Genomic DNA, 13,748 nt, shown 5'->3' with positions numbered 1-13,748 from the left:
CAGAAATTATTCTTCTTTGCTTTCTTGGAAATGTCCACATTCATAAGTAAATAATAAATTAGTCAAAATAAAGGCTAACTCTATCAATTTTACACATTAAAATGTTTTTAAAGGTCAAGGGGGGAGTATTACTGTACTGTGCTGTCTGTGGGTGAATTGCATTGTGGGTAATGTAGGCGCCAGGTTTTGAAGAATGTGTGGAATTTTAAAAAGTGATGTCTCTGGTTTTGCTGTACTGATGTTGGTCATTTGTTCATAAACCGTCCTCATGAGTCCAACAGTGTGAGAGCAGTGCAATGTTTTGTTTTAACTACATTACCCACAATGCAACAAAGCCCCTGAGTGACATCCATGGAGGCAATTTATCAGATTACATGCAGCTTCCTCTGGAGCCACACAAGACTTTATAGTATATTTCTTTTCACATGTGCAGCAGAGCTCCTGATGACCTGTAAACACACTGTAATGTGTGAAATTGTTGGCGTAACCCTTTAACAAACACGCATCTGCAGGAGCAGTAAACTCATGATGTTCGCTGCCTCTGTCCGAGGTCCTGAATGTGTCCCAGTCCTTTGTGGTGCTGCTGTCCTTTGGTCTTAATCACTGTTTAATCATGTCATAATAAACTTAGTATATTTAGATTTTGGCCAGATGATCAGATAAAATATAAACACGGTACCTTGAACTCTTATTAAAACTTCTGATCAACGTTTTTCATCATTTCTTCATTATTTGCTGTGTAGAAATACTATAATCATACAAAATAATAAACAGATTAATATATAGTTAAAGTATTTTCATCAATAAGGACAAACACAACAAGTTTATTGTTTCCTACAAATGTCTTTTTATTTCTCTCACACGTTTCACAGTCACTGGGGTCTCAGGTCAAACTCTTACAGAGGAATTAAAGAATCTACTGACAGTAAAGTAAAGCTGACACTGTTTGATGTGGATGAATACTGTGGTGGTTTTAGAGCGTTAACATTTAACACAATGTGAAACTTCTTCACAGGACAAAACATTTTATAGAACGAAATGTAAAGCTGCAAATTGGTGGTTTTACTTTCAACGGTAAAAACACTCAGGCATTTTATATATATATATTTTTTTTTTAATGTGTTTCAAAAGTCTCAATAATTAAGATGTTAACACACACAAGAATCACAAGTTGAGCTGCTGAATGATCATTTCTGGACACCAGGAGTGAACTGAAGAGATAAAGTAAAGAAGAAAAGAAAGAAAGTAAAACAAGAATTCTGATTTTAATACTCTGAAATACATCTCACTCAATCATTTCATCCTTAATTAGTTGTATTTTCTAACTAAAGCACATCTGCATGCAGCCCAACATCTGTCAGGTGCAACTAAAGATTCTAAAACTAATGTTTTTTATGCTAAGAATTGTTTTTAACAAATAAAAAATGGGTGTGCAGACACATTCCTTCGAATTTTTTTTAAAAACAATTGAGGTTATGACCATTTTTGTTGTGTGCTGTGATTTACACAACAAAAAAACATTTATCTGCACCTTTATTCCTCTTTACATTTACAAAATGTGTCAACAAATTAATGTGCGTGAGATCTGACAAAAAAGGTCTTACTATAAATTGTTGGATGCACCTAAATGATGTGCAGGTGCATGAAAATGTGGGGGGCACATCAGAGCCACCAGTGTAAAGAGTTAGTCTGGAGGACACGGAGACAGAAATGTTTTGTAACTGTCTTTAGATTTATTACAGCAGATACAAGCTTCTAATCCAACAACAGCAAAGATGCTTCTACACATGATGAGCTCCGACCTTCAACAGATCTCGTACCCACGATGATGGAATGGAAAATAGATCAGAAGAAAGCTAACATGCTATCCGTGAGCTACGGCGGTTGTTGACGCGTGTTGCAGCGTGTGATCCTCCTCATGACGTTGGCTGACGTCTGAGATAAATCCTGCTGCTGCTGCATTAAGGCTGTAACATGAATCTTACTGGAGTCTGTCTGCGTGTCAGTAATTCAATCAAACACAGTTTTAATTCTGATTGAAAACTTTGCTTAAAGTAAGACGGTAAAAAATACTGGAATGAAATGAAAGAGATCAGGCTGATCCTGGATACGGAGTTACAGTTATATCCACTTTGTTCTATTTTGAGGATAATCCAAGAAAATTTAAACTCAAACTCAGAGACAGTTAAAAGATATTTCTTCTATGTGCAAGTTAAATTGAAGACAGTTGCGTTCACAACCGTCTACATCAAACCAACAGAGAGAGAGACGGTGAAGAATTTGTGCTGTATCAAAATAATAACTGTTCAACTAGATTTGAAAACAAGATTTAAAAATAAAAAAATGTTCTTTTTAACTTAGATCCTGAGCAGGAAATGAGGATCTGACACAATACTCTTATTTTGATTTTGCTTATTTATATCATATTTCTGTATTTCTGTTGTATAGTATTTCTAATCCTTAAATGTTTTATTGTGTCTGTTTGAATAGTTGTTTTTAATGAAATTATTTCTGCTCTTCTCATTATTAAGGTCTCTTATTATGTATATACTTTAATAAAAAATCGATAAAGTTATTGTGCAAAAGAACACGTGTTTCTTCTTTAATTTTGAGCTTTTTTAAATTAATATTTACAACTGGAGTGAGAAAACAATGGTCGGATTATTGACCTGATTAACTGAGTGAGACAAGTTTAATCTTTCATATAAATGTTAATGTACCTCTCTGCTTGTGTTTGACAGCGTTGAGCTACAATCACATTTATCTCTGAAGCTCGAAGAAGTGAACACTGATAAAAGCAGTTAACACTGATGACGGCATGATGTCATGTTTCTGAAGCAGCTCATAGTTATACGGTTTCTAACACTTTGACGTTCTTTGACTTAACTCTTGTCTTTAACACTTGGGAATCAAAAACATCCACAGCTGGACTTCTCTAAACGCTAACGCCGTGAAAAAAGCACCGAGGATATTTTCCAAATTCTTTTTCACGTGCGGGAGGTGACGTAAGACAGCATATCAGGGCCATTGTAGGTTAAAAGAGTAAAACATGGAGGGAGGGGAAATATTCAGAGGAAACACTCTTAAATTAAAGAGGTTAAGAAATAAAATGTTCATTTTGCAGGTTGGATTAACCGCATCACACCACAGATTTGGCAATAAGGAAATGTTTTTTTCTTTTAAATTTAAAACTTTAACCTCTCTTCAATCTTTCTCCTGTTTTTCTTGCAGTATGAATCTTCCCGTGGCTCCACTCCTGCAGGCCTGCATGGAGTGCGAGTGAATGTTTGTGCAATACGACACTTTAAATAATAACTAGTAACTAGAGCTGAAGGTGGAAGTGGTTAAGAAAGATTTTGGGAGGCTCGTCTTCGGCCTACACGGCGTCACAATAAACTGTAAACCATGGCACATGAATTTTGGTCTCATCCTTTTCTCTGCCCACATTCAAACTTCCTTCTCATTGTTTCCATCCGTCCATTAAACTTTTCTGACCCACATACTTCTAACCAGCGTTCCTCATCATGATCACAATATTTTTCTTTTCGCTGTTTTCTTTTTTTTTTTCTTTTTCATTATTAATTTCTTTTCTCTCTTCAGAACATGTTGCATCACTTTTTGTGACTTTTTTTTTTTTAGGCATCCTCCTCCACTTCCTCCTCAAACTCTCCCTCCTCCTCGGCCGTGGCGTCCTGGTACTGCTGGTACTCGGACACCAGGTCGTTCATGTTGCTCTCCGCCTCGGTGAACTCCATCTCGTCCATGCCCTCTCCGGTGTACCAGTGGAGGAAGGCCTTGCGGCGGAACATGGCGGTGAACTGCTCGGAGATGCGTTTGAACAGCTCCTGGATGGCCGTGCTGTTGCCGATGAAGGTCACGGCCATCTTGAGGCCGCGCGGCGGGATGTCGCACACGGCCGTCTTGACGTTGTTCGGGATCCACTCCACAAAGTAGCTGCTGTTCTTGTTTTGGACATTCAGCATCTGCTCGTCCACCTCCTTCATGGACATGCGGCCGCGGAACACGGCGGCCACCGTCAGGTAGCGCCCGTGGCGAGGGTCACAAGCCGCCATCATGTTTTTAGCGTCGAACACCTGCTGGGTGAGCTCGGGCACCGTCAGGGCGCGGTACTGCTGACTCCCCCTGCTGGTCAGAGGGGCAAAGCCGGGCATGAAGAAGTGGAGACGAGGGAAGGGAACCATGTTGACCGCCAGTTTCCTCAGATCGGCGTTGAGCTGGCCGGGGAAACGCAGGCAGGTGGTCACGCCGCTCATGGTGGCGGAGACCAGGTGGTTGAGGTCGCCGTAAGTGGGAGTTGTGAGTTTGAGAGTGCGGAAGCAAATGTCATAAAGGGCTTCGTTGTCGATGCAGTAGGTCTCGTCTGTGTTTTCTACCAGCTGGTGGACGGACAGCGTGGCGTTGTACGGCTCAACCACTGTGTCTGACACCTGACGACAAAGAAACAAAGAGATGTAGGTTACAGTTTGTATGCAACAGTACAAGAACAAACTATTTTATTTGACAGTTCGGTATCGGATGTTACCTTGGGAGAGGGCACCACACTGAAGGTGTTCATGATGCGGTCAGGGTACTCCTCCCTGATCTTGCTGATGAGCAGGGTGCCCATGCCGGAGCCGGTGCCTCCTCCCAGCGAGTGTGTGAGCTGGAAACCCTGCAGACACTCGCAGCTCTCGGCCTCTTTCCTCACCACGTCCAGGACCGAATCCACCAGCTCCGCCCCCTCTGTGTAGTGACCTTTGGCCCAGTTGTTTCCTGCTCCACTCTGACCTGAAGGGGGAAAATAATGAAGCTAGAATCTTTTCTTTCCCGCAGACCAAAGCCTTGTTTGCTGTTGGCTTTCAAGTATCCTCAGTAAAGATGTTAAATTTGACTAATATTCTGTATCAAGCTCTGACTTCTGACCTCTTCTGTTACAGAAGGCCACATTACAGACTCAAACTCGTCTCCAGTCGTGTCTGTTCTTACCAAAGACAAAGTTGTCAGGTCTGAAGATTTGTCCGAAGGGTCCGGAGCGGACTGAGTCCATGGTGCCTGGCTCCAGGTCCACGAGGATGGCTCTGGGCACGTACTTCCCACCTTCACACAGGGACCAAAACAACATGTCAGCTCAATGTGTAATGTATTTGTAAACCTTTAAGAAGCAACTGCAAACCAGAAAAATGTAATAATGAAAACTACGGCTGGGTTCTATCCCTGCACTGACACAATGTAGGCTGCATGATCCATATTCGACAATTTGTTTACCAGCAACAAAATTATTACAGAAGCCATTTTTCTGCCAGAAAAATGAAAAAAAACATAAACTAATTGTCAATTTTATTAGATAAATGTAGCAGGTTTTAAAGAGCTTCCAGCCACTGCGCCTGCATGAGTCTCCATATGTTGTGAAAGTCACATTTGGCAGTAATGACAGAGCACTGAACTGCATGTCCCTCAGGTAAGTAGAGAACAGCAGGTGTACGGATGTTGTGCCTCATGTGGCCACAAGATGGAGCCAAACACAACATAACTACAGGAAGCAGCTGTCTGAATGTAAAGATTATCTATAATGTGGTCATATTGAGAATCCACATTGCAAATCATATCATGTCATACACTACTTCGGTTGACTTTTACTGACATTGTTATATTCACAGTGCCGAGTGCTGATTCAGTCTGATGATGATGACAAAAGCCTTATGGTGGAAGGTTAAATGGCCGCCAGCAGGCATTTTTGTGATGGCTCCATATCTGTTAATGTTCAGGGCTCCAAACTGTACACCTGTACCAAGTACCAACACAATGAAACATGATTATCTTACACAAATGTTATCTACAATATATTTTAGGCAGAGAATCTGCTGAATCTCCTCATGTGAACAGTTGAAGACAAACAGCAGGTGATGTGCACATGTAGGTTTACTAATCTAAATCTATCAGCACAACATCAGTGTCTCCTGGTTGTATTTTTATCTACATTTGATTCCCTGCAGCTGCAGTGAGCCGGTCTCTCCACACGGGGGACTTCTCCCCTCGTTTTACCAAACACAGACCTCAGAACATCTCAGGTTGTGCTTACCGGTGGCCTCGTTGTAATACACGCTGATCCGGTCCAGCTGCAGGTCGCTGTCTCCGTGGTAGGTTCCTGTTGGGTCGATGCCGTGCTCATCGCTGATCACCTCCCAGAACTAAACACACAAACACACACACACAGTGAAGGAGCTGAGTGCTGGAATGATGTGATATAACTTTGAAATATTAATAAATTAACTTATAAATACATGCAAATGTGTTTGACACAGAATCTTTTCCATTACCTACATTCAGTTAAGATATAACTGATCAAATCCAATCTGTTGAGACTTTAAAATAAAACATTTCCACTGGGCTTGAAACCCCAAAACATCTATTTGCAGCTTTAATTCTGGTATAACTGGTTGGTTTCACACAGCTTATGTAATAAAACATCTTAAAGATTAACTAATCCCTATCAGATGGTGGTCCGTGGTGTTATTTGTCTCAGTTCAGGGGTCCTTGACGTGAAAAGGTTTACGACCCACTGTGTTACAGAGAGGTGTCTTTGTGCACTGGTTGAGGCCATAACTGTAAAACTAATTTACTCAGGGCCGAGAGGAGCGCGGCCTACAATCCCTCCTCTGTCGTCTGTGCTCCCTGAGAACACGCTGTTACCTTTAACAGTCACAAGATCACCGAAAAACAGCAACATGTTCTGCAAAAACACTGTTTCTTTCTCTTAATCTGGTTAAAGAAAGTTTTCTGCAGGCGACAGTCACCGTGTTGTGAACTAGTCTCTGATCGTACGGGCTGCATTTCATGGACACACACACACACACACACACACACTGCATCATGTGTGTAAGAGTACAAGCATGGAGAGTCCTGTGACAGCTCCAGCTTGTTCTTTCTGACCTAGAGGCGTAAAAATCAGAAGGGACTGCAGCTTTGATCCTGATCACAGCTACAATTAGAAGGAGGCATGTGAAAAAAACAGCTCCGAGACAACTCTTCTGCTCTGGTGACCATCAAAGAAAGGTTAAAGGTCTGAGACCAGGACTCCACAACAAAAGGAGGAAGTCCTGGGGCAGAATGAAAAAAGGTGTCAGAAAAGAAGCAAAGAGTGAACTGTAGCTACAACTACTAACAAGAATTTTTATTCCCTACCGAACTCACACAAATGAATCTGCAGCGAGGCCAACGGGTAGCTGGGGCTCCATCTTATTGGCAAAATGGAGTGAAAACAAGCCTGATGTTTCCAGGGCATGGATGTATCATCCACCTGGACGATGGAGGTGCAGCTCTGCATCGCTTCCAAGTTTGCCCAGTGGCCTTTTGTGGTCCTGCAGCAAAAAATTTCCTGCTTCAGCCCAAAAAAATCATTTTTTTTACCCACTACCTCTATTAAAGAGACGTCTCTTTGTGAGATCAATGATGACTTTCTTTATCATCTATTTTTGATCCACAGAGGTTTCATGTTTGTAAAACCTTCCTCAGAGCGAAGAGAAGCTGTAATGTCAACACAGCCAGCAGGAGAAACTGTGCTGCACATATTCAGCAGGCCTGTGAGTCTCACGGAGAATCTGCATACACACAAATTAAACCCTGAAGTAAGCAACTTGTGGTGTATTGGCTAGGCGAGCAATTTCCATTGGCCTGAATTGTCGCCATCTTTGGGTCTGGGATCCAGATCTATCATGCATGTATAATCCAGGGCTGTTCTGGTAGCTCAAGTGTTCAGATGTTGCGTGGCAGTATTTAGCGTTGTGCTTATCGTGCATGTTCATATCGGAAAGATGATGAAAATATGATTAATCAGTGAGCACCAGAAGCCACCGATTATCCCCACCTGGAATTTTATGGCTAGTTTAGGGAATCTCGCACAAAAAAGTACTGCACGCTTTCTTCAACTTATCTAGTACTAAAAGTCCCTGTTCAGTTTGCAGTGGGAGGGTCGGTGAGAGCGGAGCTTTCTCAGAGGATTCAGCCGGCCTGGTTTCTGCAGGCTGAGACATTAACGCCAAATTCAGTTAAGACACCAGCACAGACTGTCACACCAGCTCAGTCAGCTGACCCTAATCTTTACCGTGGACTGTGAAAGGAGGGGAGATAAGCAGAGGGAGGGTGACACTTCTGTGTGTGTGTGTGTGTGTGTGTGTGTGTGTGTGTGTGTGTGTGTGTGTGTGAGAGAGAGAGAGAGGGGGGGGGGGGATTTCTTTCTTCCTCAGTCTTGTCACCTCCTCATCATCTTTGTCTGTCCCTCCCCTCCCCTCTGTGATCACCATGGAAATAAGTTTTTAGTCGAGCAGTTTGGCAAAAAAATATCTTGACCTACAGAATTTTGTTGGGCGACACTCAAAGCAATAAGAATACTGACTAATTACGTAATTAACTAAACTAATACGGCACATCCCGGCTGAATATAAGCACAGATTGATGGTGGATTTAACAATTTCACAAATGTCAAACACACAAACTGGACTACTGAGGCTGAGCCCATCTCATATTTCACTGGATCCAGAAAAAGAACAGAAATCTGAGCAGGTTCTGGTCGGAGCTAGATTTGGGTAAATGAGTGAGTTCAGGCAAAGTTAATCCATTGTGAAGTGAGGATGACCTCAGCCTCGCTAAGTCCTCTGTAAATACACTCTGTCTTCACTGATCAGGGCCATTGAGAAGTGCAGCCTGAGTCAGCCCATATGTTGCTGCCACGCCTCTTGTTGTCCTGCCAAGAGCCCCAGAGCTCGTCTGCAAGAGTCAGAGTCTTCAAATCACACGACTTTCTGAGTGTTTCTTCGACCGGAGAGCGATCTGTGTTGAAAGTGCTTTTATGGTGTGTAAATGAAGTACAATTAGAGAGATGACAGATATGAGCTTCACTCATAATACACAGATTATTTTACAGAAACATTTTTGTTTTACATACATTATTGTACTTGAACTTTTTTTTTTCACTTTTATAGTTTTTATATCCTCCATATTCATGTCTTTTATTCTTCTTTTTCTGCCATGTCTGGGTTTCCTTTCTTTTATGAAGCACTTTGTAATCCTGTTTAAAAAAGTGCTGTATAAATAAAGTTTATTCTCATATTATTATTATCATTACTACACAAAGATGACACTTAACACAGTCGACAGAGTGCTTTGTAAAATAATGTTTACTTCTACTGGCAGCCGTGGTTCCAACACCCCTCCATTATTTTTACATTGTCAGTACCTTCACTTACTCCAACAGTATGCTTAAGATTATAAGAGATGACATAAGATGTTTATCTCGTTCAGCAGTTTGACACCAACGTGCTGCACTTCTTCTTCTTCTTCTCCATATTCATTGTCATGATGCAAAACTATTTTTTTGAGGAGCATGCTGCCTCCTCGAATATCGAAGGGGTTAGATTCTGTACTTTTTAAGTAGATGAAAACAATCTGGCTTCATATTACCAGATCCATTTATTGGCTATAATTCTAGCCAACACTGATACCAAGACGATAATAATAATAATAATATAAATTTCTCAATATTGGGGCGATCATTTTGATTCACTGAAGGAAACAGAACAAACAGGAAGCAAACAGGGAAGAAAGAGAAAGATTCCAACTGGTCAATCCAAAACCAGAAGCTCGTCCTAACAGAGAGGCTGCTTCTATCACACGTTTGTTTTGTGTTTTTAGTTTGGAAATACAATTGCAAAAAGCTCAATTGTACCTTTAATTCGATGAGTATATAATTCAAGACCTGATGATAAATGGGACCTTCGATGTGGTGATGACATATAAACTATTCATTTTGCAGAAAACTTGCTCTGTCATGAAATGTATCATTCACTGAACAGTAAATGACCTAAACCAGGATTTGAGGGTTTGGTGGGATTGCACAGCCTCATTCTGGAGCCTGTCCACGAGTAAACAAGGTTTTTTTAGGGTCACCGGTGGATTTGGGGGCTCGGGGCGTGTGCATGTGATACACCGACTGGAAAAGCAGCTATTTAAATGACCTCATCTGTGCTTTCAGAGCAGACAGACACTGAGACACTTGTCTATTCCCCCCTCCAGCCCCTCCTGCTGCGTTCCTCTCCCCTGCCCCAGCAAACTTCTCCTTTCTTTTCACCCTCTTCTCGTTTGTTTCCTCTCTCTTTTTTTCTCCGTGACAAAGAGTCCGGCTCACCAGGCGGCCAAGACAGCAGCTGGCCCCGAGCGTCTGCTGCGGTCTGGCCAGCTTCATTTATCATGGATCAATGACTTGAGCCGCTGTTTTGCCAACAGCTCCAAATGTGTGATTGTTACTGTAATCATATGCGAAAACGCTGCGTGGAGATTACGGTTCATTTATCCCCGAAATATAGAATCACTGCAGTAATCCTACAAGCTGTTCTCACGTATTAGTTCAAGTGGTTTTATCAGGTTTGTTTAATCTTCTACTACAGTGTCACACAAATATATTGCTTGTTGGGCTGCAAGTGTATTTATTCAATCTTACAGTCCTCTGTGGTACTTTTATGACCCATCACAACACAGAGATTTCAACAGTGATTTATTGTTTCATGTACTTTGTATCAATCTGATGGTGTTTACTGTATTTTCTCATCAAGTGTAGAAACAGTATTGGGTTAAATTTCTGCCTCATTTCTATTTAGACTGAGTTTGTGCTGCAACAACTGATTCATTCTTAAAATAGTCAATCTGAAGAAAATAATTATTTGGATAATCAACATTAATTTCAGTCATTTAAAAAAAAATAATAATAATTTATCTGGTTCCAGTTTCTTAAATGTGAGGATTTGCTGCTTTTCCTTCTCATTCGTGACCGTAAAAAACAAATCTTTGGGTTTTGGACTGCGGATTGAGAAAAAGGGAAGTAAACTGAAGACGTCACTTTGGGTTGTGAGAAATTGTGAGGATCATTTTTCACAATTTTTGACATTTTATAGATTAAATTAATCGTGAAAGTCATCTGCAGATTCATTGATAAAAGTAATAGTTGCAGCCATACTGTGGTTCAATGTTATTACATAATATTTACTGGTACGTTTGTAGAGTATTGTATTAAATTGTATCTATGAGTCTCTCTTCTTCCATGAAGATTGTAGTGAACTACACTAAGGATCATTAACTTTGTTTAACACTCAAAAAAATGTAGACAAGTAATCACATTTAAGATGTAGTTACAAATTGGTGGAAGATGAGCAGAGTAAATGGTAAACTGAAACAGATGGCTGGACTGAAGATACAGGGCTGCATGAGTAATGCATGATTAATCATGTACAACAAATATTTAAATGTGTGTGTGTGTGTGTGTGTGTGTGCAAGACACAAAAACTAAGTTGTATTTAAATGAATTTATGTTCTGAAACTGTCAAGACACACCACAGAAGAAAAGGGCTCTGACAAGTTTAAAGACATAAACTGACATAAAACTTGATTAAACTGTTAATTAACAACAACAACAACAACAACAAGTGGTTAATTTGTTGTCACTACATCTTCTTCTTCTTACCTTTGCACCAATCTGGTTCCCGCACTGACCGGCCTGGATGTGCACGATCTCCCTCATGATGGAAGGTACTCGGTAGGTAAAGTGTGGAGGAGATGAAGCAGCAGTGTTGACCTACTGACTGATAACAGACAGACTGACACACTGACAGGCAGAGCAGATTGTAGACTCCTGGGGGGGAGGGGCCAAAGTTTTACACCACCGCCGTTCATGCTCACGATTGGTTGCTGTTGCTGCTGCCCCCGTTCTGATTGGCTGATAGATAGAGTTATTTCTCTAAAGGGGTTTCCTTGTCTCAACAACAGGGACCGAAAGAAGAGAGGGTGTGCCAAAGTGTTTGTCTTTCTACATCTTTCTACTCCGTAACTTTCTTTATTTACAACAACGATTTATCATTATAAGTGTCAGACAAAGACAGTAAATATTTAAGTAAAAATACTTTATTATTACGACATTGACAACTGAACAAATTGAATAAAGGAAAAAAGGAAAAAAAGGAACAACGCTGATAGAAAACATCTGACAACACCAGGCTTGTAAAATAAGTTTGACTCATTTAATGCTCCATCACAGACGGACAGAGACCAAAGCAGCCAATAAACACCTCACCCATCCTCTGTCACTGATGCTCTGTGGATGGATGGTTCACCCGCTGCAGAGCCTTCCTGTCCTGGGCCGAGCAGCAACCACACAACATGTCACTCCACAAAACCTGATTAAAGGAAATCAGGATTCAGTTCAGGAAACCGTCGTCCAACTCGTCCTCAGCAACCTGTTCTTCTGCTCACACTTTCAGCTCCTGGCTGCTCTCGTTCTGGAGGTTTTGAGTCTCTTTGTGGAGATTTGTGTGTCATTGTGGAGGTTTTTCTGGAATTTGTGGAGGTTTATAAAGATTTTGCGTCTCTTTGTGGGGGTTTTGGGTAAGTCTGTTGAGGTTTTCAGTCTCTTTGAGCAAGGTTTTGAGTGAATTTGTGGAAGTTTTTGTTTATTTGTGAAGATTTTGCGTATTTGTGGAGATTTTGTGTATTTGTGGAAGTTTTTAGTGAATTTGTGTGTCATTGTGGAGATTTTTGGACGCTTTTTGTGAATTTGTGAAGTTTTGTGGAGTTTTTGTTTGTAATTATGAAGATTTTTAGCCTTTTTTGGGAGATTTTGAGTGTTTTTATGGAAGTTTTGTTTTTATTTGTGGAGGTTTTGAGTGTATCTGTAAAAAGCATTTAACATGTGTATACACTGAGAACCACATCATTAGAACCAGTGACAGGTGAAATAAATAACATTCATCATTGTGTTCCAATGCCATATTCGGCTGTGAAACCAGGAGTCCTAGCACTCCTGTTGATGTCTCTTTGACAAACAACAGTCACCCAAACACAGCTGCAGACCGAGTACACTCCCTCATGGCAGCAGCACTCCTTGATGGCAGCAAAAACTGCTCAGGAACGACCCGAGGAACGTGGAAAAGAGCTCAAGGCGTCAACCTGGCCTCCTGATTCCCCAGATCTCAATCCAACTGAGCTTCCACTGGATGCAGTCTGAGCCAAGAACCATCCACGGGGGCCCCAACATGGATGGGAGTTGGTTCTGACACATCCCACAGATGCTCAACTGGATTGGGATCTGGAGAATGAGGAGGCCAGTTTGACACCTTGGGTTCTTTGCCATGAGGGAGTGCAGTTGGTCTGAACGGTGTTTGGATGGGTGGTGTTTGTCAAAGAGTCTCTACAGAAATGACAGAACTCAAAGTTTCCCAGCAGAACATTTGATTGTAACAAGATGATCAATGCTCACTTCACTTGTCAGCTGTTTTAATGTTGTGGCTGAACAGTGTAGATATACATGTTAAATAAAATATAATTTTATCATTTATATTATATATTCTAAACAGACACACTGTTAATATTTCCTCTCAGTAAACAAAACTCATTTAACAGGTTGAACTGAAACATAGCCAGCTGCCAACAATATAGCACTTACTAAAACCCATTTAAAATACTTCTTTTACTTCCATCTTTTATTTCCCATTGAAGTAACTTTTACCTCGCTTGTTTACCTTTTTTATTTAGTTTTTTTTTTTAAGACGAACAGAAAAAGAGGGAGAGAGACTCGTGTCCCAACAGTGACACTGTCATGGCTTCTGCCAACCCAAACTGTCGGTCTTCAACAACCTGTGAATGAGACTCGACTAGACTAGAATCATTTACTGATCCTAGAGTATTAATAGAAGCAACTGACAAATCTC

The 13,748-nt window shown here is 41.0% G+C and overlaps 1 protein-coding gene across 1 annotated transcript; it reads right to left on the bottom strand.

Annotated features, from left to right (window-relative positions):
- Window positions 1-823: 823 nt before the first annotated feature.
- Window positions 824-11,672, bottom strand: LOC115578694 (tubulin beta chain-like). The gene is made up of 5 exons (XM_030411784.1): window positions 11,510-11,672; window positions 6,080-6,188; window positions 4,987-5,097; window positions 4,544-4,788; window positions 824-4,448 (listed from the first exon to the last, which is right to left on the bottom strand). Exons 1-5 carry the CDS (start codon window positions 11,564-11,566, stop codon window positions 3,636-3,638), a joined length of 1,335 nt encoding a protein of 444 aa, XP_030267644.1. The 5' UTR covers window positions 11,567-11,672; the 3' UTR covers window positions 824-3,635.
- Between the last annotated feature and the right edge of the window lie 2,076 nt (window positions 11,673-13,748).

The sequence above is a fragment of the Sparus aurata genome, chromosome 3 (assembly GCF_900880675.1).
Source record: "Sparus aurata chromosome 3, fSpaAur1.1, whole genome shotgun sequence".
NCBI lineage: Eukaryota > Metazoa > Chordata > Actinopteri > Spariformes > Sparidae > Sparus > Sparus aurata.
The sequence above is the reverse complement of the archived record's forward strand: the minus strand, read 5'-3'. Positions and strand labels throughout refer to the sequence as shown.